This window comes from Neovison vison, chromosome 7 (assembly GCF_020171115.1).
Source record: "Neovison vison isolate M4711 chromosome 7, ASM_NN_V1, whole genome shotgun sequence".
Classification (NCBI taxonomy): domain Eukaryota; kingdom Metazoa; phylum Chordata; class Mammalia; order Carnivora; family Mustelidae; genus Neogale; species Neogale vison.
In genome coordinates this window covers 198,968,927-198,993,325 of record NC_058097.1, presented here as the reverse complement: position 1 = coordinate 198,993,325, position 24,399 = coordinate 198,968,927, and the positions used below count along the sequence as shown (strand labels likewise).

The 24,399-nt window shown below is 50.6% G+C and overlaps 2 protein-coding genes across 2 annotated transcripts; one reads left to right on the top strand and one right to left on the bottom strand.

Moving 5' to 3' along the window:
* Positions 1–2,768: 2,768 nt before the first annotated feature.
* LOC122913693 (putative monooxygenase p33MONOX) lies at positions 2,769–18,859 on the bottom strand. Its single transcript, XM_044260338.1, has 2 exons — positions 18,687–18,859; positions 2,769–3,326 (listed from the first exon to the last, which is right to left on the bottom strand). Exons 1-2 carry the CDS (start codon positions 18,857–18,859, stop codon positions 2,822–2,824), a joined length of 678 nt encoding a protein of 225 aa, XP_044116273.1. The 3' UTR covers positions 2,769–2,821.
* ZFTA (zinc finger translocation associated) lies at positions 18,825–24,393 on the top strand. The gene is made up of 5 exons (XM_044261179.1): positions 18,825–18,996; positions 21,181–21,678; positions 22,225–22,611; positions 22,850–23,401; positions 23,640–24,393. The coding sequence occupies exons 1-5, from the start codon at positions 18,858–18,860 to the stop codon at positions 24,101–24,103; spliced, it is 2,040 nt and encodes a 679-aa protein (XP_044117114.1). The 5' UTR covers positions 18,825–18,857; the 3' UTR covers positions 24,104–24,393.
* Positions 24,394–24,399: the final 6 nt, after the last annotated feature.

The window sequence follows — 24,399 nt, the reverse complement described above, 5'->3', positions numbered from 1 at the left end:
TCATAGGCGGGTGAGCTTGGAGTGTGGCCGGAGACCAGGGACGTGGGAGGGACTGAGCCCTTTCCTCCAAGGGCCCACTGAGGAGTGGGGCCCGAGCTCTCGGCTCCTCTGGGCCACAGATTGCGAGGCCTCCATTTTCATTCCCATCCTCCAAAGCGGTCCGGAATGTGCTCAGGGAACAAAAGCTCCAGGAGCGAACCCGAGCAGATTACTCAGCCTGGCCCCTGGCAAGGGCGGTGCAATTCCGCCTCAAGCAAAGACATCTGAGAATCATGACAGCAGGCCCTTCCCCAGAAGATCGGCAAGAGCATCCAGCCAAAACCGAGTTGACCCATCAATGAGAATTAAGGAACTTCAGAGCTAGGGGAAAGCAACACATAGCATTCATGGCTTTTTCCCCATGATCCTTTAGTCTTCCAAAGTTAGATTTTTAAAAATTTTTACTTTTTTCTTATTCTGTTTTAAAATTTTTTCTCTTTCGTATTTTAACTTTTTTTTTTTTTTTTTTGAGAAAGCAGTTTAAGAAGTATGTTTATTGGGGTACCTGGGTGGCTCAGTGTGTTAAAGCCTCTGCCTTCGGCTTGGGTCCTGATCCCAGGGTCCTGGGATGGAGCCCCGCATCGGGCTCTCTGCTCAGTGGGGAGTCTGCTTTCTCCTCTTTCTCTCTCTCTCTCTCTCTGCCTGCCTCTCCACCTACTTGTGATCTCTGTCAAACAAATAAATAAAACCTTAAAAAAAAAGAAGTTTGTTTATTGTCAAAACAAATAAGAGATACAAGCATAACAGAAGACACAAATAGATTAATTATTCTGATCATTTTAGACTCCAGGGCTTCTCTATGGGAAGGTCGGCTCAGCTCCTTATGTAGACATGATAGAATCCAAAACAAAAAATGGGGGGCGGCGCCTGGGTGGCTCAGTTGATTAAGCCTCTGCCTTCAGCTCAGGTCATGATCTCAGGGTCCTGGGATCCAGCCCCGCATAGGGTTCTCTGCTCAGCAGAGAGTCTGCTCCCTGTCCCCGCCTGCCTCTCTGCCTACCTGGGATCTTTGTCTGTCAAATAAATAAATAAAATCTTAGAAAAAAAAAGACAACAGTGGGAATTTGAGACTGCATTTAAGACAATGATTGAACACATACATGGTGAGGACAAATAAAGTGGCTTCCTTAGTTCTTTTCCTCTGCAACTTATTTATAAAAGTATGTAGCTCTTTCTTGGGGGCAATGATTTCATACAGAAAAATTTAAAATTCTTGCACTTCCCAGAAAAAAAATTTTTTAATGCCTGGCCTGAACAAGAAAATTAAAATAGAAAAAAAAAATCAAAATAGGATGACACTAGTTTCACGTGAACCTCAGCACTACCATCTAAACATAGGTATCACTTTGCGCATAACTGAAAAAAGTTTAACATCCATTTATTTATACCAAACCAGTAGCCTGAATTTTCTCCCCTAGGAAGTTTTCAATCAGATTGGAGGTAGGTTAATTTCATTTTTTTTTTTTAAAGATTTTATTTATTTATTTGTCAAGGATAGAGGGAGAGAGAGCAAGCAAGCACAGGCAGACAGAGAGGCAGGCAGAGGCAGAGGGAGAAGCAGGCTCCCCGCCGAGCAAGGAGCCCGATGTGGGACTCGATCCCAGGACGCTGGGATCATGACCTGAGCCGAAGGCAGCTGCTTAACCAACTGAGCCACCCAGGCGCCCCGATTAATTTCATTTTAAAAGTGCAAAATAGGAGGGGCGCCTGGGTGGTTCATGGGCTAAAGCCTTTGCCTTTGGCTCAGGTCATGATCCCAGGGTCCTGAGATCCAGCCCTGCATCGGGCTCTCTGTTCAGCGGGGAGCCTGCTTCCCTTCCTCTCTCTCTGCCTGCCTCTCTGCCTACTTGTGATCTCTGTCTGTCAAATAAATAAATAAAATCTTTAAAAGTGCAAAATAGGATATGCAAGATTAGTGTTTGTTCTGAGACACAAAAAAGGGAAGCATCCCTCCAACAGCACTGGCCGGAAGTGCTCTGGTAAGAAGTGGCTGCAGGACAAAGTGACCTGGAAGGCTACCAAACAGAGGAATGCTCCGGTTTCAGCCCAGGAAGTGGGGGACCCTGCTGCCCTGGCTGCCAAACAGATCTCAGGCCCCCCAGCTGACAAGCCTGGAGCACATGGAAGTGCACAGTCAAGAGGATCAAAGTCTCAACTAGTTCGGGCACACCTCTACTTTACAGTGGTAAAGAAGTCAAGAAGCCTCAGTTCCGGAACAACAGAAATATTATTTACCTAGTAAGCAATGATCAAAGTTCTCGTCTAAGGTAAATGATACAAAAATGACTAATGAGGTCCCCCATACGTCACCACCAGGATTATTTAACTTTAAACCATACAAAATGGTTTCTTTCACACACACAAGGACAAGCTTTGCACTAACATTTCTTTTTTTTTCTTCCACTAACATTTCTCAAAAACCAAGTTTATCTCCAGCTCTAGCTTCAGTTTAAGAGGTTTTAAAAGCAAAAAAAAAAAAAAAAAAAAAAAGTTGGGGGGCGCCTGGGTGGCTCAGTGGGTTAAAGCCTCTGCCTTTGGCTCAGGTCATGATCCCAGGGTCCTGGAATCAAGCCCCACATCCAGCACTCTGCTCAGCAGGGAGCCTGCTTTCCCCTCTCTCTCTGCCTGCCTCTGCCTACTTGTGATCTCTCTCTGTCAAATAAATAAACAAAATCTTTAAAAAACAAACAAACAAAAAAACCTCTCCTATGTCAAAGCCAAGGTAAAAGGGGAGTTGGGTACAAGATACCCTCTATCCAGAGTCCCTGGAATACAAAGAGCTCTAGAAGCCAGTGGGTGTGAGCACATTTAAGTCACGGGGTTTGAGATTATGGGTCTGCGGCAGTGGTTTCTTCCCTTCCATCAATAGGATGTCCATCTTGGGTGGCTTGAAGGTTGCTGGATCTTCGGCCATTTGGGTGGTCTGGACGTGAATAAGTTCCATTGGAGGCTTCTGGGCTCCTCTGTAAGTCTGGATGGCAAAACCTCCTGAATCAGACTTCTGGAGGGATCTTGGTGCAAAAAGGCTCCATTTATCCACCAAGTTTTTGTCCTTGTCCCCACTTGCAGAATCCATGGTGCCAGGATATGGGCCAGGTAAGGCTGTGGAAGGACCAGAAGTGAACCAGCCTCTGGACTTGTGCTTAAGGGAAGAGTTGGGGCTGTTGCTTGGGGTGGACTGGGCCGAGGCTGGCTGCTTCTCTTCTCTCAATATCCCTCTACTCTGTAGCTTTAGTTTGTGGAGCACTTCTGTCACTTGAAGGTACTTGGTCTCCTTGGAGGTAAGGCTATTTTAACTTTTAACTATTTTTTTTATCAATACCCTTTAAAAATATATTAAAATTACATGTTATAGTCATATTTTATCCCTTCATTGTATTTAACCTTATTATTTGTGTGTGTGTATATATATATATGGTTTTTTTTTTCTTTAAAAATTTGGGATACAATTTCTTCTAGTAGATCAAAATATACCCTAAACCTAGCACATGGCTTTGTTCTAGTCTCCAGCCTGAGAACAGTCTTTCCTTTCCCTTTTTCTTTTTCCAACCAACTTCTTATCAATTTCTTTTTTAGAATCTTTTAAAATTTTCATCTTTATAGTCATATTCCATCCCTTCAATCATGTTTACATAAACTCATATATATATATATATTTTTTTTTTTTCTCTTTCTTTAAAATTTTGGAAGGTAGTTTCTTCTAACAGACCAAAATACACAAGAGAAAATCCTGAAAGCAGCTCGGGACAAGAGGTCTGTAACATACAATGGTAGAAGTATTAGATTGGCAGCAGACTTATCCACAGAGACCTAGGAGGCCAGAAAGGACTGGCATGATATATTCAGAGCAATAAACGAGAAAAATATGCAGCCAAGAATACCATATCCAGCTAGGCTGTCTTTGAAAATAGAAGGAGAGATAAAAAGTTTCCAGGACAAATAAAAAGTAAAAGAATTTGCAAACACCAAACCAGCCTACAGGGAATATTGAATGGGGTCCTCTAAGCAAAGAGAGAGCCTAAAAGTCACAGACCAGAAAGGAATGAAGACAATATACAGTAACAGTCACCTTACAGGCAATACAATGGCACTAAATTCATATCTCTCAATAGTTATCCTGAATGTAAATGGGCTAAATACCCTAACCAAAAGATGCAGGTATCAGAATGGATAAAAAACCAAAACCCATTAATATGCTGTCTACAAGAAACTCATTTTAGACCCAAAGACACCTCCAGATTTAGAGTGAGGGGGTGGAAAACAATTTACCATGCTAACAGACATCAAAAGAAAGCTGGAGTGGTAATGGTTATATCAGATAAATTAGATTTTAAGCCAAAGACCATACTAAGACACGAGGAAGGACACTATATCATACTTAAAGGGTCTGTCCAATAAGAAGATCTAATAATTTTAAATATCTATGCCCCTAATATGGGAGCAACCAGTTATATAAAACAATTAATAACAAAATCAAAGAAACACATCGACAATAATACAATAATAGTAGGGGACTTTAACACCCCCCTCACTGAATTGGACAGATCATCCAAGCAAAAGATCAACAAGGAAATAAAGGGGGCACCTGGGTGGCTCAGTGGGTTAAGCCGCTGCCTTCGGCTCAGGTCATGATCTCAGAGTCCTGGGATCGAGTCCCACATCGAGCTCTCTGCTCAGCAGGGAGCCTGCTTCCCCCTCTCTCTCTCTGCCTGCCTCTCTGCCTACTTGTGATTTCTCTCTGTCAAATAAATAAATAAAATCTTTAAAAAAAAACAAGGAAATAAAGGCTTTAAATGACACACTGGACCAGATGGATATCACAGATATATTTAGAACATTCCATCCCAAAGCAACAGCATACACATTCTTCTCTAGTGTACATGGAACATTCTCCAGAATAGATCACATCCTGGTCACAAATCAGGTCTCAAATGCTACCAAAAGATTGGGATCATTTCCTGCATATTTTCAGACCACAATGCTCTGAAGCTAGAACTCAACCACAAGAGGAAAGTTGGAAAGAACTCAAATACATGGAGACTAAAGAGCATCCTTCTAAAGAATGAATGGGTCAACCAGGAAATTAAAGAAGAATTGAAAAAATTCATGAAAATAAATGAAAATGAAAACACAACTGTTCAAAATCTTTGGGACAGTAAAGGCGGCTCTGAGAGGAAAGTATATAGTGATATAAGCCTTTCTCAAGAAACAAGAAAGGGGGAGACAAACTGTAGAGACTGTGGACTCTGAGAAACAAACTGAGGGTTTTGGAGGGGAGGGCAGTGGGAAGTTGGGTGAGCTTGGTGTTGGGTATTATGGAGGGGATGTATTGCATGGAGCACTGGGTATGGCGCATAAACAATGAATTCTGGAACACTGAAAAGAAAAAAAATAAATTAAAAAAAAAAGAAAGAAACAAGAAAGGTCTCAAGTATAAAACCTAAACCGAGGGGCGCCTGGGTGGCTCAGTCGTTAAGCACCTGCCTTCGGCTTGAGTCATAATTCCGGGGTCCTGGGATCGAGCCCCATGTCAGGCTCCCCAGGGAGCTTGCTTCTCCCTCTCCCTCTGCAGATCCCCTTGCTTGTGTTCCCTCCCTCTCACTATGTCTCTCTCTCTCTCAAATAAATAAACAAAATCTTTTTAAAAAGATGAAAAAAATGGAGAATTACAGACCAATATCCTTGATGAACATGGATGCAAAAATTTATGCCAAAATATTAGCCAACATGATTTAATAGTACATTAAAAGGATTATTCACCACAATCAAGTGGGATTTATTCCTGGGCTGCAAGGTTGGTTCAACATCCGCAAATCAATCAATGTGATACAATACATTAACAAAAGAAAGAACAAGAACCATATGATACTCTCAATAGATGTTTAAAAAGCACTTGATAAAGTACAGTATCCTTTCTTAAGCAAAACCCTTCACAGTGTAGGCATAGAGGGAACATACTTCAATATCATCAAAGCCACCTATGAAAAACCCACAGCAAATATCATTCTCAATGGAGAAAAAAAATGAGAGCTTTCCCCCTAATGTCAGGAACACAGTAGGATGTCCACTATCACCACTGCTATTCAACATAGTATTAGAAGTCCAGCCTCAGCAATCAGACAACAAAAAGAAATAAATGGCATCTGAATCGGCAAAGAAGAAGTCAAATTCTCACTCTTTACAGATGATATGGTACTTTATGTGGAAAACCCAAAAGACTCCACCCCAAAACTGCTAGAACTCATACAGGAATTCAGTAAAGGGTCAGGATATAAAATCAAGGTACAAAAATCATCTGCATTTCTATACACCAACAACAAGGCAGAAGAAAGAGAAACTAAGGAGTTGATCCCATTTACAACAGCATCCAAAACCATAAGATACCTAGGAATAAACCTAACCAAAGAGTCAAAGAATCTGTACTCAGAAAACTATAAAGTACTTATGAAAGAAATTGAGAAAGACACAAAGAAATGGAAAAACGTTCCATGCTCATGGACTGGAAGAACAAATATTATGAAACTGTCTATGGTACCTAAAGCAATCTACCCATTTAATGCACTCCTTATCAAAATACCATCAATTTTTTCAAAGAAACGGAAAAAATAATCCTAAAATTTTTATGGAACCAGAAAAGACCCCAAATAACCAGAGGAATGTTGAAAAAGAAAGCCAAAGTTAGTGGCATCACAATTCCAGTCTCCAAGCTCTATTACAAAGCTGTAATCATCAAGATAGTACAATACTGGCACGAAAACAGACACATAGATCAATATAACAGAATTGAGAACCCAGAAATGGACCCTCAACTCTTTGGTCAACTAATATTTGACAAAGCAGGAAAGAATGTCCAATAGAAAAAAGACAGTCTCTTCAACAAATGGTGTTGGAAAAATTGGACAACCACATGCAGAAGGATAAAACTGGACCACTTCTTTACACCACATACAAAAATAGATTCAAAATGGATGAAAGACCTCAATGTGAGGTAGGAATTCATTAAAATCCTTGAGGAGAACACAGGCAGCAACCTCTTTGACCTCAGACACTGCAAATTCTTCCTAGAAACATTGCCAAAGGCAATGGAAGCAAGAGCAAAAATGAACTGCTGGGACTTCATTAACATCAAAAGCTTTTGCACAGCAAAGGAAACAGTCAAGAAAACCAAAGACAACTGACAGAATGGGAGAAGATATTCTCAAATGACATATCAGATAAAGGTCTAGAATCCAATATCTATAAAGAACTTATCATACTCAAAGAACAAATAATCCAATCAAGAAATGGGCAGAAGACATGAACAGACAGTTCTGCAAAGAAGACATCCAGATGACCAACAGACACATAAAAAAGTGCTCAACATCACTCAGGAACAGAGAAATACAAATCAAAAACACAATGAGATACCACCCCACACCAGTCAGAATGGCTAAAACTAACAAGTCAGGACAAAACAGGTGCTGATGAGCATGTGGAGAAAGGGGAACCCTCTTACACTGTTGGTGGGAATGCAAGATGGTGCAGCCACTCTGAGAAACAGCATGGAGTTTCCTCAAAAATTGAAAACAGAGCTACCCTAAAACCCAGAAATCACACTACTGGGTATTTATCCTAAAGATACAAATGTAGGGATCTGAAGGGGCACGTGCACCTGAATGTTTATAGCAGTAATGTCCACTATGGACATTGCCAAACTATGGAAAGAGTCTAGATGTCTATCAAAAAATGGATGAATGGATAAAGAAGATGTGGTACAGCTATACAATGAATGGAATATTATGCAGCCATCAAAAGAAATGAAATCTTGCCATTTGCAATGACCTGGATGGAACTAGAGGGTGTTATGCTGAGCGAAATAAGTCAATCAGAGAAAGACAATTATAATACGATCTCTCTGATATGAGGAATTTGAGAGGCAGGGTGGGGGGTCATGGGGGTAGGGAGGGAAAAGATGAAACAAGATGGGATGGGGAAGGAGACAAACCTTAAGAGGCTCTTAATCTCAAGAAACAAATCAAGGGTTGCTGGGCGGTGGGTGGGGGGTAGGGATAGGGTGGCTGGGTTATGGACATTGGGGAGGGTATGTGCTGTGGTGAGTTCTGTGAAATGTGTAAGCCTGATGATTCACAGACCTGTACCCCTGGGGCAAATAATACATTATATATTAATTTTAAAATGTATTTATTTGTTTATTTGACAGAGAGACACACCGAGAGAGGGAGCACAAGCAGGGGGGCTGAGCAGGGAGCTCAATGTGGGGCTTAATCCCAGGCCCTGGGATCATGACCTGAGCTGAAGGCAGAAGCTTAACAACTGAGCTACCCAGGTGTCCCCCGAACCCATCTTTTCATGGACTTCCACCTATGAATCCAGATTGTTTCCCCCTTGGGGGAAGTCTTGCAAAATCAGATTACCAAAATAATCATAAGAATTGATGGGCTGGGGCGCCTGGGTGGCTCAGTGGGTTGAGCCGCTACCTTCAGCTCGGGTCATGATCTCAGGGTCCTGGGATCGAGTCCCGCATCGGGCTCTCTGCTCAGCGGGGGCCTGCTTCCCTTCCTCTCTCTCTGCCTGCCTCTCTGCCTACTTGTGATCTCTCTCTCTGTCAAATAAATAAATAAATAAATAATAAATAAAAAAAAATAAAATCTAAAAAAAAAAAGAATTGATGGGCTATGAGGGCTCTTCAGGTAAATCACTCCCCATGATGCCTCTAAATGAGCAAGGGGGCACTAAGGTAAACATTCAAGGAGGAGCCTGTTTAATGTCGGTGAAGTCCAGAGCCACTGTATCCATGTGAGACCCTGCTTTCATAAAGGGGCAAACCCCTCGGAGTAAAGGGCGTATTCCTGTAGTGAGAGTTTCTAAGCAAGCTCAAAGGGTACCTGTATCTAAACCAGTCCAGATGGCACTAGGACCATTTTTGGGGACCCATACTCTCGTCCTGTGTGGCCCTGCCCTAGTAAAACTGTGAGGATGAGATCTGCTTTCCAAATTGAGGAGTCATGTAAAAATTAACTCAGGAGAAATGACCTCTGGGGAGCCCAGGTGGTGCAGTTAAGCGTTCGGCTTTTGATCTCAGCTGAGATCCTGATCTCAGGGTCCTGTGTGGGGTTCCCTGCTGATTGTGGAGTCAGCTTGGGATTCTCTCTCTCTCTCTCTCTCTCTCTCTGCCCCTCCTGCTGCTCTCATTCTCTCTAAATAAATAAATAAAAATTTAAAAAATTTTAAATTCTTAACAAATAAGAACAATTTAAAAAATAAAATAAAAAAGAAAGCATGAAAGCCCTGATCTCTCAGAAGTGCCTGAATGCCTATGGGCTTTTTCTTCAACCAACAAAGGCAAAATTAAGAGAGCTGAACCCATAAAAATATTTCAAATACCTGCCTAAGTTGACTTAATACCCACTAAAACCAGAAGGTATCTGAGGGCGCTCACAGTTGGAGACAGTTGGAGAAGACTAAATGAAGCAAGGGCTGACTCCTGCAATGCTCCCATTTTACCCATTAAAAAAATCAAATAGGGGCACCTGGGTGGCTCAGTCAGTTAAGCGTCTGCCTTCAGCTCAGGTCATGATCTCAGGGTCCTGGGATCCAGCACCGGGTCCGGCTCTCCACTCAGCAGGGAAGCCTGTTTCTCCTTCTCCTTCTGCCCCTGCTCATGTGCTCTCGATCTTGCCCACTCTCTCTCTCTCTCTCACTCACTCTCTCTCTCAAATAAATAAATAAAATCTTAAAAAAAAATCAAATGGATGAGGTTGGAGTTTTGTCCAAGATCTGCGTACAGTCAGTAAAATTGTGATACCAAGGTTCCCTGGAGTTCCAAATCCCCAACACCTTGCTGTCTAATGTACCTACAAACTGAAAATGGTTCACAGTGGTGGCTCTCAGCTCCGTTTTCTGTAAGAGTCCAGCTGACAAGAAGAATCAATATTTATCTACCTTTGCTTGGAAAAACCAACAGTATACCTGGATTGCTGAAGGCCTGTCCTTATTTTTTTCACAGGTTTTATTAACATCAAGGCTTGGCAAACTTACAGTTCCCTAACAACTCTACAGTCATTCCATATGGAGATGATCTACTGGTACATCCCAGCCAGGAGGGAGGCCTAAGAAATAGATTTGGTTTATCTATTATAGCACTAAGCTTGCAAAACCCATAAGCCTCCAATGAAAAACTCTTCTCCAAAGGCAAGGCCCCCAACCTAGGACATTGTTTGATTGCAAAAGCAGTCTCTGTCTCTCATCTGAAAGAATAGAGATTATCCCAGACTTCCCCAGACTCACAACTAAGTGACAATTAAGGAGTTTCCTTGGATTTGTAGGATATTGTGGATCTTGGGTTCCAAAGTTTTCTCTCATTGCAACTCCCCTGTATGGGCTTACAAGGGTCCCAATTCCAGTGCCCTTACCCTGGGAAGATAATCATGAGCAAGGCTTTAGCCAACTAACATTAGCCCTACAACAAAATCTCGCCCTAGGGCTCCTAAATTATACTAAATCTTTTAAGTTATTTGTCCACAAGCATGATAAGCAGACTCTAGGAATTCTAACATAGCAGCATGGAGGAAAACATGGACTGGTTGATTACTATAGCTTACAGTTAAACCCAGTAGCCAGACCACATCCAAACTGTTGGAAAGCTCTGGCTACAGCAGCTAGATTGGCAGAACTGGTATTAGTACCTGTCTGACACTTCCAAGTACCCCATGCTCTCTGATCAGCCTCAACGTTTCTCAGCAGGTAGACTTATGCCTTATGAGAACCTTCTCCTCTCATCTGACCTCCACCTTAAGTGGTTGGTGCCTTGCTCAGCCAGCTCTGCCACTCTACTTTCCCTGCCTGACAACGGGATGGACCACCATACCTGGGTGGGTGTGAGGTGGCTTGCACTGACTCATAGGACACAGTGGAAAACCCAGAGGTGATATTCTTGGCTCATGGGTCCTACGCTAAGAGTTCACTAGGGAAATTTTGAGCATGATATGCTGTAACAACTCAATATAAACTATTGGAAAGGAGGGGGTGTCCGGATGGTTCAGACGGCTAAGCGTCCACCTTCAGCTCAGGTCATGATCCCTGGGTCCTGGGATTGAGCCCCGAATTGGGCTCCCTTTTCAACAGGGGAGTCTGCTTCTCCCTCTTCCTCTGCAGTTCCCCTTGTCTGTGCTAGCTCTCTCTCTCTCTCACTCTCTGTCAAATACATAAAATCTTAAAACTATTGGAAGGGGAAATCTTTCCCAACCCAAGTCTGTGTGACGAAGCAAAGCCACATGCCTGACCCCAGGCTTGTCAACTACGCACAGTAAAATCAATAAGCATTTATGCTGATAGCATGCATACCTATGGGATGGCCCATGACTTGGGCATGTTATGGAAACAGAGAGGGTTCCTCATTTCTAAAGAAACCCCCATCAAAAATGGGCCCCAAGAAATAAATGAACCACTCCCCGCTATTCTATTCCCTAACAACTTGCAACGATTAACATTGAAGATCCTACTAGAATACAGAAGCTGAGTATCAAGAAGTACTCTAGTGGACTTCTATGCTAAATCGACCAGCACTAAAATTACTCCAGTAGGCAACTTGAATGAATGAGGGAGCAAGTGCAAATCTAGGTGATGCACTGAGGGCCCAGGTGGCTGCTGGCTTCTTTCTAAATGCCATCACTGAAAGCCCTACATTCTGCAACTCATTGTGGGACAGATGAAATGATCCAAATTACAAAAAACTATGGGGCGCGGGTAACTGCTCTGAGGTCGCATAACTGGTTTACCAATTTTGGCTACCAAATTGGTTAGCCAGTTTTGGGGACTGATTTGTCCAACCCATAGCCCTGGAAAGACCATTAAGTTAGACCACATCTTGGTGCATCCCCACCACCTATTACCTATTGGGGCACGTGAAGACTTACAAACGGATTTCATTCAGTTGTTCCCTGCAATGGGTTATCAGTATGTTCTTGCAGCTGTATGTTCTTGGGATGGGTTGAAAACTTCCCATGCAGGATGGTTGACACCATAATCATGACTAAGAAACTTTTAGAAAATGTATTTCCTTATGGGGTATCCTAGGAGAGATCGCCAGTGACAGGGGAACCCATTTCTCCCAAAGCTACCGAAATTAACAAAGTCAACTAGATTGCCACGGCTAGAAGCTCTACCATTGGCTCTGATGGCAATTCGATCAATACCTTTGGGAAGGCATAAAGTAAGCTTTATAAAGGAAATAGTAACAGAAAGACCCATGTCTTTGGCTGATAGAAACTCATGTGTCGGGGCGCCTGGGTGGCTCAGTGGGTTAAAGCCTCTGCCTTCGGCTCGGGTCATGATCCCAGGGTCCTGGGAGCGAGCCCCACATCGGGCTCTCTGCTCAGCAGGGAGCCTGTTTCCTCCTCTCTCTCTCTGCCTGCCTCTCTGCCTACTTGTAATCTCTGTCTGTCAAATAAATAAATAAAATCTTTAAAAAAAAGGGTGTTAAAAAAAAAGAAACTCATGTGTTTCCCGTACTCATAAATTCTTTTTTTTTTTTTAAGATTTTTAATTTGTTTATTCAACAGACAGAGATCACAAGTAGGCAGAGAGGCAGGCAGAGAAAGAGGGGGAAACAGGCTCCCTGCTCAGCAGAGAGCCTGATGTGGGGCTCAATCCCAGGACCCTGAGATCATGACCTGAGCCGAAGGCAGAGGCTTAACCCACTGAGCCACCCAGGTGCCCCTCGTACTCATAAATTCTGAAATGACTCAGTATTGTAAAGTTTTAATTCATTATGCCGAAGTGTATTTCCACTAGGTAAAGGAAGCTTTCTGTGATCTTTCTACAGATGGTCAAACCTTCCATGAGTTAGAAACTTCTGGAAACAACACTTAAGAAAGATTGCCCTTGAACCTCATTGGAAGGGGCCACACCAGGTTCTCCTCACTACGCAGGTGGCAGCCAAATTTGAGGTACTTGAACCTTGGGCGCCCATCTCCCAATTGAAAAGGGCTCCTCCAGACTCTTGGGACTGCATTCCAGCCAGAGATCTAAAATTAAAACAGACTGGGGAGAGTCCTCCCCAGAAGCCATCAACATCTTGAGGTGGACAGCTCTCCCAAGATACCGGATCAAGATCTTCATCTCCAATATGAAATCTTTATCCCTTTTATCTATTTTCTATTTGCTTTTCTCTCTATTAAAGCACGGGAAGGCAGCACTATAATTAGAATTTCACAAATAATACTACTACAGGAAACTTGGCTAACTGCTCAGTTGGTCATGCCATACCAACATCAGGATTTTACGAGAGAGACCCCCTTAGTTCACCCTACAAGGAATTTCACTGACATCCCACATGCCACTGTATGCCTAAATTTCCCACAGGCCCCTTTTATAAAGTTAAAATGCTAAATCCACAGACCCTCATTCTTTGCCTCAATTTTACCTAACCCTGGGATGGCAAGATGAGATCTGTTGGCGGGGGTTGGGGGAATATATATGAAAGACATTACAGAGCAGTCTGTGTTTATCAGACCATCTTTAGGCTTACATTTGGGCCTCTATGTTCAAGTGGTCTTTCAATATGTGATAATACAGTATTTGAGTCTTGGTTGAGTCTTGGTTTGAGTCTTGCTAACACCAATGGGCCCACCATACATGCTAATAATTATGAAGGAGTCCTAGGCATATCTCCTAGCTACTACTCACATGTGGAGGTTTTGGCAATGGCCTCTAAGCTTGGCCCACTCGTTGTCTTGACAGCTGGAGGATGCAAGGGCTGTGTGAATGTGTGGTTTTTGTATTTACCATTTCACTGACCCTTCATCGTACCTCAGAAACTCAATATTGGTCTGCTCCTTTGAATTTATACTATGACTAAGAAGAAGTTTACCAGCAGATGTATCCCTCTGGATAGGTGTCATTGGGACGGTCCCTTCTTCCTTCCCCTCCAATGAGCACAAACAAATATGTGGTTAAAAACTTGTCCTTGGGGGCGCCTGGGTGGCTCAGTGGGTTAAGCCTCTGCCTTCAGCTCAGGTCATGATCTCAGGGTCCTGGGATCGAGCCCCGCATCGGGCTCTCTGCTTAGCAGGGAGCCTTCTTTCTCCTCTCTCCCTACCTGCCTCTCTATCAAATAAATAAATAAAATCTTTAAAACAAAAATAAACAAGAAAAAAACTTGTCCTTGACCTTGGCAACCATCGCTGAGTCTACTACTCAGGCCATGGTTGGACAACAGATGTCCCTAAAGTCTCTCGTTAACATGATTTTTGGCAACGGAATTGCTTTCAGTTACTTGCTGGCTGAAAAAGGAGATGTCTGTACCTCAATAAAAAGCCTTCTACTGCCCCTGGATCAACTTCCCGTTGTGTAGAAACTCAAATATGAGAGATTAGGAAACAGGCTACCTGGCTAGAACAGTTTGGTACCTCATCAGTTACATGCTTTGACTTAGATGGTTCTGGTTGGATTGGCTCATGGGGACCCTGGCTAAGAGTTGATGTCAGCCTCTTGGCATTATTCTATTCACAGTCAGCATTATCATCTCTCTGGGGGCACGGAGTTCTCTCCGAGATCGTCCATGCATGTTTGCAGCCATCAGCACCTTGGATAGTCTCCCTACGCTTGGAGGAACAAGAAACAAGACGCACAACAGGGACACCTGGGTGGCTCAGTGTAAGTGTCTTCCTCTGGTTCAGCTAATGGGCCCCGCTCAGCAGGAAGCCTGCTTCTCCCTCTCCTCCATGCTAGTGTGCTCTCTTACTATCTCTGTTGCTGTCTCTCTCTCCCAAATAAATAAATTAAAATAAGAAAAGACGCACAACAGACGAATGGCCAAAGCAATTCTTCAATGGATTTGACATTGTAACCACGAATCTCACATTATGGTAAGAACAATTTAACTCTGATGATGACTGAGAGTGGTACCGGTACTGAATTTGCAGTCCATCTATTACCATGCAAGGATGACCAAATGGAAGTAATTGTTAAATTAATTCAACAAGGAGGCCATTAGACAGAGGTGCCTCTCACCCTTGGCACCTATGTAAGCAAACCCAAATCTAAGCCTGTAACTACCTCAAGGTCACCAAAGTGCAACCTAAAGGCAACCGATTGCCAACAGCCACCAGGAGTTCAAGCTATAGCCAATCAATACCTTCCTTACTTTGCTTCCCACGCTTCCCTATTAGTCTTTCCCCAGCTCCCGTTGACAGAGTGCTTCTAACCACTCTGGTTTGGCGCTGCCCCGCTTGAATCGATTTTGTGTAAACAAATTCCTAAAATTTTAATATGCCTCAGTTTATCTTTTCCCAGACTTCATTGTGTCTCCACCCTCCAAATCTATGTCGTCTTTTATATTCCTGTCCCCCCTCATCCCGAGGCTTGGGAGGGAGCCTTGTCTTTCTCTGATCAGCACATTGAACCCTGCTCCATGTCCTGTGGATTCTACCCTCTCGTTGGCTCAATCTAGGACCGTGACTAGCTTCGAAGGGGGTCTTTGTTAAAAATTAGTGAAAAGGGCCCCTTTGGGGCTTGTGAAACAGGGAAGGATGCCCCCTCTGAGCGGAGGCAGATTTCAGGTGCATGCTTGCTTTACGCATTGCTCCTTGGTGAGAAGAGGTATCCTCTCCTACTGGGAGACAGTGGGGTGCATGACTCAGCCCCGGGCACAGGTGACATTTCGCCCCCAGATCGCCCCCTTGTGTGCTGGGAAGATGGCACACACATCCTGTGGCCCCACTTGAACCTTTTGCTTCCCCTCCGCTGCCTTCATGTTACTTGGACTGCAGTCTGTGGACTGCTTGCCAGTGTCCCCATCTTTCCCTCCTCGCTCCCTCCCTCGTGTTCTCAGGCTGCCTCCAGAACGCCTTGCATACCGGCTCCAGGCATTCCTCATGCCTTCAGGACAAATGCAGACTCTCAGCTGCGCACCCAAGGCCCTGGCCCTGCTCATTCCTATTTCCTCTTCTGTCTCTCCCACTGGAAACCCTCCACCCCAGGCACTTCCCTGGCCTTGGCTAGGAAAGCCCTAGCTCCTTTCTCCTCCAGGCAACCTGGTCGAGGCCCTTCAAGACTTGTCTTAGTATCTTCCCTAGAAGTTTCCTCCGATTGGGTGGCCTCCCTCTCGGCTCTTATCACACTGTGCTGCAGTCGAGCCTGGCTAACCATCAGGCACTGAGGACATAGTGCCTAGAACCTACGATAGCTATAGGGGCTCATGGAAACATTTGAATTTACTTTAAAATCAGAAGAGAAAAAAGTGACATTCGAGGCTCAAAGAAGAGGCTTATCTTTCCTCACATCAGAGAAAATAAAGAAGTTTGAAGGGCCCACAAAAATCTATTAAATCTTTTTTTTTTTTTTTTAAACTAGAGGAGGATACACATGGAGCCCAAAGTCCATAGGTCCCATGAAAAGCCGCAGTGTGGTCCTGGTTACTACTGCTTGCCCATCTTGCAGGAGACCCCGCAAGGGAAGATCTGCTCTAAAGGGTGGATGAAATATTCCCACCCCCTCCCCGGCTGTGTTAGGTAATTTTTTTTGGTGATGAGAACAAAGCTTTATCTTCACAGGGTGGCTGTGAGCATCAGTTGGCGAGAATGCTTCAGGACTACAGAGCTGGGAGCCATTTCTGGAGCTGAGCTGGATGTAGACAAGGAGAGAAGCACCACGCATTAAAAAAATGGCTCCGGGTGGCTTTGATACCTTTTTTTTGGTAACAAATAAAATGATCCTACTTAAGGGCGCCTGGCTGGCTCATGGGTAGATCGGCTCTTGATGTGGGGGATGTGAGTTCAAGCCCCACGTTGGGTGTGGAGATTACTTAAAAATAAAATCTTTAAAAAAATATCCTATTTATACTGATAGAGAACCGGCAGGACACATAGCCAGAGTGTTGCACAGTGGCCAGTCCTGGTCATGGGTTACCTTTGTGATTTTTTTTTTTTAAACCCAGACTTAGGAGAATTTGAAGGTCAGGTCTGTATCTCATTTTCCCTTTATGGCCGGGGATCGGCACAAATGAAGGACATAATGAACCAAGGAATCCCCCATCTCATAGCACTGTCTGTCATCACCATCAGGGTCCCAGAGTTCCAAGAGGCTGCAAACAGCGCAGCTGCAACCTGAAAGCAAGGCCAGCGGTGCAGAGAACAGAGCTGGACGGCCGGGACTCAGTTTACCCAAGGAGGTATCTCTCGCGGGTCATCATGTGGACAACATCTCCAAGTGGTGACAGACACCTTCAAGTACTTAAGAAATTTTAGCTCTGGGCCACTCTTCACGAACGCTTAGGGGATATGCTTCCTGTGTTCCAAGTAATTTAATATTTCCCATGGCTCCCGAAGGGCTGGAATTGTTTCCTTTTTATAAGCCGTTGGTGCCTGTTAAGTCATAAACAGTATCAGTCTTGTCTGTCTCCTTCACCGCCCAGCGCCTACAAGCGTGTTGGCACACAGTAGGTGCTGGATGGGCGAACGAGTCTGTCCAGGGTGACTTCTTTAACGGATCTCTGGGTACCTCCCCAGGGAAAAGCATAAAACCCACCTCGAGATAATAAGACCCTGCATGGCCTCCGCACCCTGTAATTTGGATCTCTAGGAATCGCCTTTGTTGTGGGCGACCAACCACAGGCAAAGCGAGCACCTGCTCCTCCAGCCGGTCCTCGCGGAAAGACCCGCGCCCCGCGCTGCTTCTCGGGATCCCTTCTCTCCGCTTCCTGGGAGCTTGGGGCCCCAAGGCATCCCGGGGCTTGCGGCCAGGGTGCGCCCCAGCGCTTCGCAGCCGCGGTGGCGCGCGTCCCGAGGTGCTCGACACCCCGCCCGGGGTCAGCGTTCTTCGTCTCCTCGGGCCGGGCGGGGGTTTGGGGGGCGCGTCAAGGGCCTCGTCTGGCACCCCCAGGCCTCCGGGGGCCGGAGCCTGAGTCACCTCGGCGCACGCCCTCTCTTTCCGGCTTTCAGTCTGGGGCCCCCTCCGTCCCGCAGCGTCGGGCCCCGGCGCAGCCGGCTTTCCCCGAGTCTACTGCGCGCCCCCTCTTCCCGGCCCGAGTCTGTGCAGCTGCGGCCCCCGCCCCCGGCCGGCTCTCGGGGAGCTTCGCCCGTCCGCCCCTCCCATGGAGGAGCCCAAACTCCCGGCGCTCCGGGGCGGCTCCCGCGGGAGGGGGCGCGGCCGCCCCCGCGGCTCCACCCTCTCGGCGGGGCCGCGGCCATCTGGGGCCCCTGCCAGTCGCGTCCGTTCTGGGGCCCGCGCCGAGCTCGCGCGGGAGGAGGCAGCCCCGGCGGGGACCCTGGGCCTCCCACCGGGCGGTCTCCGGCCGGCACGGGTGCGGGGAGCCAGGCGCTGAGATGCCCCGAGGGGGCAGTGGCTGCGAGCCGAGCCCGGGTGGAAGCGCGTCGCAGCGGACGCGGGCGCCCCTCGCCACTTCAGTGACCCTTCAGGAGCCGGGACCAGAGCCCCGGAGGCGGCGGTACGGGCCCGCGAGGGCGGCGAGGTCTGTGCTCCCAACGTCCGGGGCGGGCGCCGGCTGCGGAGCCTCGGGCCAGCTCGTCGCCTCCCGCCTCTCCCCTCCAGCCCCCCGCGAGCTGGCAGGAGGAAATAGCGCGCGGCCCCTTTAAATTTACCCAGGAGCCCTTAAAGGAGCCCCAGGGGCCCCAGACAGGAGTCCCCACCCCGGTCCAGCCCGCGCCGCCGAGCGAGCAGCCAGCCGTCCGTGCGGCCAGCCGCCCCGTGCATGCGCCCCGCGCCCCGGGGCCCCGAGCACCGAGCGCCCCGCGCGGGCCGCCGCCGGCCCCGCGGCCCCGCGCCCCGCCGCCCCGGGGCCCCGCTCCGCAGCGCAGCGCATGGAGCCCGGCGGGGACCACCGGAGCCGGAGCGGCGGCGGCAGGGGCGGCCCCGGGCCAACAGCGGCCTCCGCACGGGGCCGACGGCTGCCGCCCGCCGGATCGAGCGGCGGCGCGGAACCCGAGGAGGACGACGGCGGTAAGAGCTGGGGCCGGCGGCTCGGGCGGGGGCCCCGGCATGGGGGGAGGGGAGGGCTGCGGCTCTGGGCTCCGGGCCCCTCTCCGCCGCCGAACAAAGGGGGGGACGCGGGCAGGGCGGCCGGGGGCGCCACCTGGCGGGCGCGGATCGCGCCTGCAGGGCCAGCAGGGGAGCCCCCCGCCCAGCTACCGGGGTCCGCCTGCGGGGCTCTGGCGGATTCCCTCCCCTTTAAAGGGCCCCGCGGCCCCCGCCTTCAAGGCCAGGCCTAGGGGTCTCCAAAGGGCCCGGCCCGGCGCCACGGGGCGCGCGCTCTGGGCTGTTGGACTTGCGCCCCCGCCCCTTTCTCTTTCAGACTCCCAGGTGGTCTCCCTTATCCGGCTTGTCTCTTAAAAGTCTGGCCAGACTGGGGGGGTCCCTTTTGGGAGGCTTCCCCCAGAGGAGCTGAGCTGGGAACTCCGCTGCTTTAAGTCGGGCTGCTCCTCCCCTCCCGTGGCCTTGCTTACAGACAGGAAACCTTTTTCTCCAACACCCCCCACCCCGCCCCAACGTTCTTTCTAGGAAAGCGCTGGCTGGAGCCTCGGGGGGCCCCCCGCTACCTTAACCCACCGCGGGTAGTTTTTAAAGGGATGGGCTCGCTCACAAAGGCAGATACCCCCTCCTGTCCGCGCGTTATCGCCTCCCTTCTTTTAAGAAAAATTTGCCACAATTTGTCAGCTATAGTAGGACCAGCCCGTCCTCCCCGCTCGCTCTCAGAGGACGCTGTGGTTCTTCATTCCCCTGCTGCCGGGTCCCCGCCTGAAGACCCGTGACGGTTCAGTCCGGGCTAGGGAGACTGCCCTAATCTCGGAGCTCCCCTCCCAGAAACTCCCCATCCCCTTTTGTTTTTAAAGAATCTCAGCTCCTCCCCTTTTTTTGGGCTCTTAAAGGGCCAATCCACCTTAGACTCGCTTAGATCCGGCGCTGGAAGGATGCTTGGAGACCAGCTAGCTCTCCGGTGCCTTTTCAGACAAAGAGGCTGAGGCCCAGAGAGCCACATGACCTATCAAAGATCACAGAGCAAGTTACCAGTGAAGCCATACTGGAACCGAGGTCTCTGACTTTGAAGCCAGTGCTTTTTTCTTTGGATCTACTTAAATCAAAACAAATAAAAAACCCACAGTGGTGACAGGAGCCCTCTCTGGTCCTGTCTTTTGTTTCTCTGACCCTGAGATTCTCCAGTGGGAGCATGACCACACTTGTCCATTCAGCTTATGTGGCCAGGAAACCCTTTTCTAAATAAAACAGAGTCCAAACTGCAGGGAAGGTCGGGACTGCTTGGGGGTGTCTGCCTGTTTGGCAAAAGGGCACACCGCTGGCTTAGTGTGCTGTGCTTGGGCCTCTCCAGTGCCTGCCCCCTGATTGCTGGGCAGTGGCTGGTTCTCTGCGAGAGCAAAAAATAAATCCCCAGAAAGACTTAATGGGCTTCGGTGGGTGGTGGCCACTCCCTTTCCTTGAGCCATCCCCTTGCAGGGTCATTGGCTCTCCCTAGAGTCTAGGGACTACAGGGTCCTAGAAACTCCTGTGCCTGTAGGTGTTGACAGCTTTGTCTTGGGGATCCCTCCCCTCTCACCGGTGCCTGTATTTGGGAAACTGGCCATGCTTAGCCCCCCCAAAGGGAACTCTCAGAAGGCTGCCTTTGAGGCATTATTGGAAAAAGGGAGAAGATGTTTGGGTGGGGCCCTCCTGGCTGGGGCCTCAGACGGGTGGGTCCCGTGTGCAGCTCTGGATGCAGACAGATGCCCCCTTTGTTCTGCCACTGCCCGCTCTGCTCCATAACCGCCCCGGCCTGCTGCTCTCCTGGCTTTTCCCTCACAGCCTGCCGCCAGAAAGGGGGCCATACAGAGCTGGCTGCCGCCTTGGCCTTCACTTTATTTTTTAAAAAGTCAGAGCTAGACCCTTGGCAGTGCCCTGCATCCTTTTGTTCTTGGTCCTCTCTTAAAGGGTCCTCACGCTTTGTAAAGGGCCAATGTTTTGACTCCGGGGCTCTCCCATATCCCTTTTATTGCTGTTGCCATCCTTTTCCTGCCCCCACCTCACCAAACGACCCCTCCCCCACCCCCCTTTCTCTGCAGAATCCCCGCCCTGGGTTCATTTCCTGGATATCAGGCATTGAAAAACTGTCTCCCTTTCCCCCCTCCCCTTCAGGGCAAGATCTTCAGCTGGATGGGGGTGCCTTGGGGTCCTGGGGGAGCGCCCCCCTGCCCTCCTCCAGGGCCAGGGGCCCGGCATCTTCAGGCAGGAAATACTCAGACCACTGTGAGGCCCGGGCTTCGAGGCCTGGAAAGAGCCGCATCCCCGGCCGTGACCACCGGCGCTACTACCACGACCACTGGCGGCTGGAGTACCTGATGGACTTCAACCCTGCCCGGCACGGCATGGTGTGCATGGTGTGCGGCAGCTCCCTGGCCACGCTCAAGCTCAGCACCATCAAACGGCACATCCGCCAGAAGCACCCCTACTCCCTGCATTGGAGTCCCCGGGAGAAGGAAGTCATCAGCAACAGCTGGGATGCCCACTTGGGGCTGGGGGCCTGTGGAGAGTCCGAGGGCCTGGGGGCCCAGGGGGCCGAGGAGGAGGAGGAAGAGGAAGAGGAAGAGGAGGAGGAGGGGGCTAGCCTGCAAGCTTGCCCACCCAAGGGCCCAGGTAACACAGGACCTGGAGAGGCAGGGGCCTGGGTGGTGGGCGGGGCCCCGTAGGCCCAGCCCTGGCTTCGCAGGCAGCTAACTCACTTTCTGGAGTGAGTGTCGGTGGGGGTCTGCTTATTGTCCTACTTGTGCAGTATTGGGGGCGGGACAGTGAGAGTAAGGGGTCTGCAGCATCTCTGATGGTCTTGGCCTTCTGTGGTTTTAGAAGGAGCAAGGAGAGTGGAGGTGGGGGCATTTGTGGGGCTCGGGGGGAAGGCTGGGAGTAGAGGGTGCTGGAAAGGTATGGCTTGACAGTGAAGTCCGGGGAAGGGGCTAGAATCTGGGTGTCAGGGCGGAGCGGGTAGAGTTTCCGGTCTGTGTGCAGGGCAGGAGCTGGAGGAGTTCAGGCCGCAGGAGAGAGGAAGAGCAGGGCCAAGGTCAGGCTGGGGGCTCAGAGTATAGAGTGAGGGACAGGCTAGTGGATGACCTGGCTGTGGCGGTGGGGGGTGGGGCACTCCCTGGAGGGCCAGCATCTCAGTTCCTTCCCTCCCTCCAACCCTTTCAGGCAAAGCCCCAGCTGGTGAGGGCAGCCGATGCCAGCGGCGAGGGGGCCCAGTGGCACCCCGGGCTCGGCGTCGGCGCCTCTCAGCCTCCCGGAGGGCCGGGGGCAGCAGGGGGCTGGGGGCCCGGCGGCTGGAGCGGAGGCTGAAGGAGTCCCTGCAGAACTGGTTCCGGGCAGAGTGTCTCATGGACTATGACCCTCGGGGGAACCGGCTGGTGTGCATGGCCTGTGGCCGGGCACTGCCCAGCCTGCACCTGGACGACATCCGAGCCCACGTGCTGGAGGTGCACCCCAGCTCCTTGGGGCTCAGCGGCCCGCAGCGCAGCGCCCTGCTGCAAGCCTGGGGTGGCCAGCCCAAGACACTGTCTGAGCTCCCTCGGTCCCCACCAGGTGCGAGGCCCCTCCCAGGGCCGAGACCCCCCCCATATTAGGGCTGCAAAGTGGGGGTTTGTGACCAAAACCGGGAGGGACTCCTGTCCACACCCACCCACCCCCAGACACAGACACATACATACACCCTACACTGGCTGGGGCCTCTAGATTGGGGCTGGGGTGAGGGCCCCTCTGCGTGGGTAAGGGCAAACCTGCCACCAGGCTGAGCCCGTCTCCCTCACCCCTTCCCCAACAGACGATGACCTCGTCCCCCAGGACCTGACCAGAAAGAGCCGGGACCCCGCCCCCACTGCTGGAGCCCTCTCCTCTCAGGACCTCAGTCCCCCAGACGTAAAAAAGGAAGAGGCTGGCTGGGTCCCTGAGAGGCCCGGGCCCGCAGAGGAGGAGGAGGAAGAGGAGGGCGAGAGGGTGGGGGTCCCGGGCCGGTCGCCGCGGGGCCGGGACCACCGTCGCCGCTACCAGGAGCGCTGGCGGCTGGAGTACCTCATGGAGTTGGACGGCGGCCGCCGCGGCCTGGTGTGCATGGTGTGCGGGGGCGCGCTGGCCTCGCTCAAGATGAGCACCATCAAGCGGCACATCCGCCAGCGCCACCCGGGCTCCACGCGCCTCAGCGGGCCGGTCAGGGCCCTCATCGCCCAGGAGTGGAGCGAGAAGGCAGCTCACCTGCTGGCCCTGGGGCTGCCCCGCCCCGAGCCCCCCAGGGACCCTGCCGCCCCCCGCACAGCCGCAGCCTCCGAGGAGGGGGGTGGGGAAGAGGAGGAGGAGCCAGAGGAGGAGGAGTGGTGGGGTGAGCTGGCGCAGGGCCAGAGCAGGTGGCGCGGGAGAGTGGGGGCAGGGACCCGGGCCCGGCGGGGGCCGAGGGCTGGGAGTGCTTGGGTGGAAGGGGGTGGGGAGAGCGGAAGGCTGAAGGGCATATCGGGGAGGACGGGACCGGAGGGCCCAGGTGGGCGGCGGCGGAGCTGAGGCGCGAGACGCGGGCGGCTGGCCCTCTGCCCGCTCCAATGCGCTCCTTTGTCCCTTCCTAGGCGATGTCCCGCTTTCCCCAGGGGAGCCGTCGGAACGGCCCACCGAGGACGACGAGGACGACGAGGACGGCCAAGAGCCCGGAGGACTCGCCTTCCCGCCGCTGCCCCCGCCGCCGCCCCCGCCGCCGCCGCCGCCCCCGCCTCGCAGCCGAGAGCAGCGGCGGAACTACCAGCCGCGCTGGCGGGGCGAGTACCTGATGGACTACGACGGCAGCCGGCGCGGCCTGGTGTGCATGGTGTGCGGGGGCGCGCTGGCCACGCTCAAGGTCAGCACCATCAAGCGGCACATCCTGCAGGTGCACCCCTTCTCCATGGACTTCACGCCCGAGGAGCGCCAGACCATCCTGGAGGCCTACGAGGAGGCGGCGCTGCGCTGCTACGGCCACGAGGGCTTCGGGCCGCCCGCCCCGGCGCCGCGCGACGGCGGCGCGGACCTCAAAGCGGGCGCCGTCTGCAGGGCGTAGCGGGCTCGCGGGGCGGGCGGGGCGGCTCCGCCCTGTGCTCCGCCGGCCCGCGGGCCCGGACACCCTGCTTCCCGCGGCCCTAGCCGCCGGCGCCGCTGCCCCCGCCCCGCTGGCCGGGCCGGGCGGAGATAGGACTTGGGTGGGGTCGCGGGTTCCGCTCGCAGCCCCGGAACCCCCCCACCCAGGGCCGGTCGGTGCGCCGAGGAAAGCGCGGGGCCCCACGTTTCCCGAGAGGCCAGCGCGGCCGCCAAGCGTGTGCACGGAGGGCCTGCAGCCCAGCCCGCGCCAGGCCCGTG

Coding starts and splice junctions, on each gene's coding strand:
- ZFTA (XM_044261179.1), top strand. CDS start 18,858: ATGGAGCCCGGCGGGGACCACCGGAGCCGGAGCGGCGGCGGCAGGGGC. Junction 22,612..22,849: donor GCTCCCTCGGTCCCCACCAG/GTGCGAGGCCCC, acceptor CTTCCCCAACAG/ACGATGACCTCGTCCCCCAG. Junction 23,402..23,639: donor AGAGGAGGAGGAGTGGTGGG/GTGAGCTGGCGC, acceptor GTCCCTTCCTAG/GCGATGTCCCGCTTTCCCCA.
- LOC122913693 (XM_044260338.1), bottom strand. CDS start 18,859: ATGCGCTGCGCTGCGGAGCGGGGCCCCGGGGCGGCGGGGCGCGGGGCC. Junction 3,327..18,686: donor GCGGCGCGGGCTGGACCGGG/GTGGGGACTCCT, acceptor AAGTTAAAATAG/CCTTACCTCCAAGGAGACCA.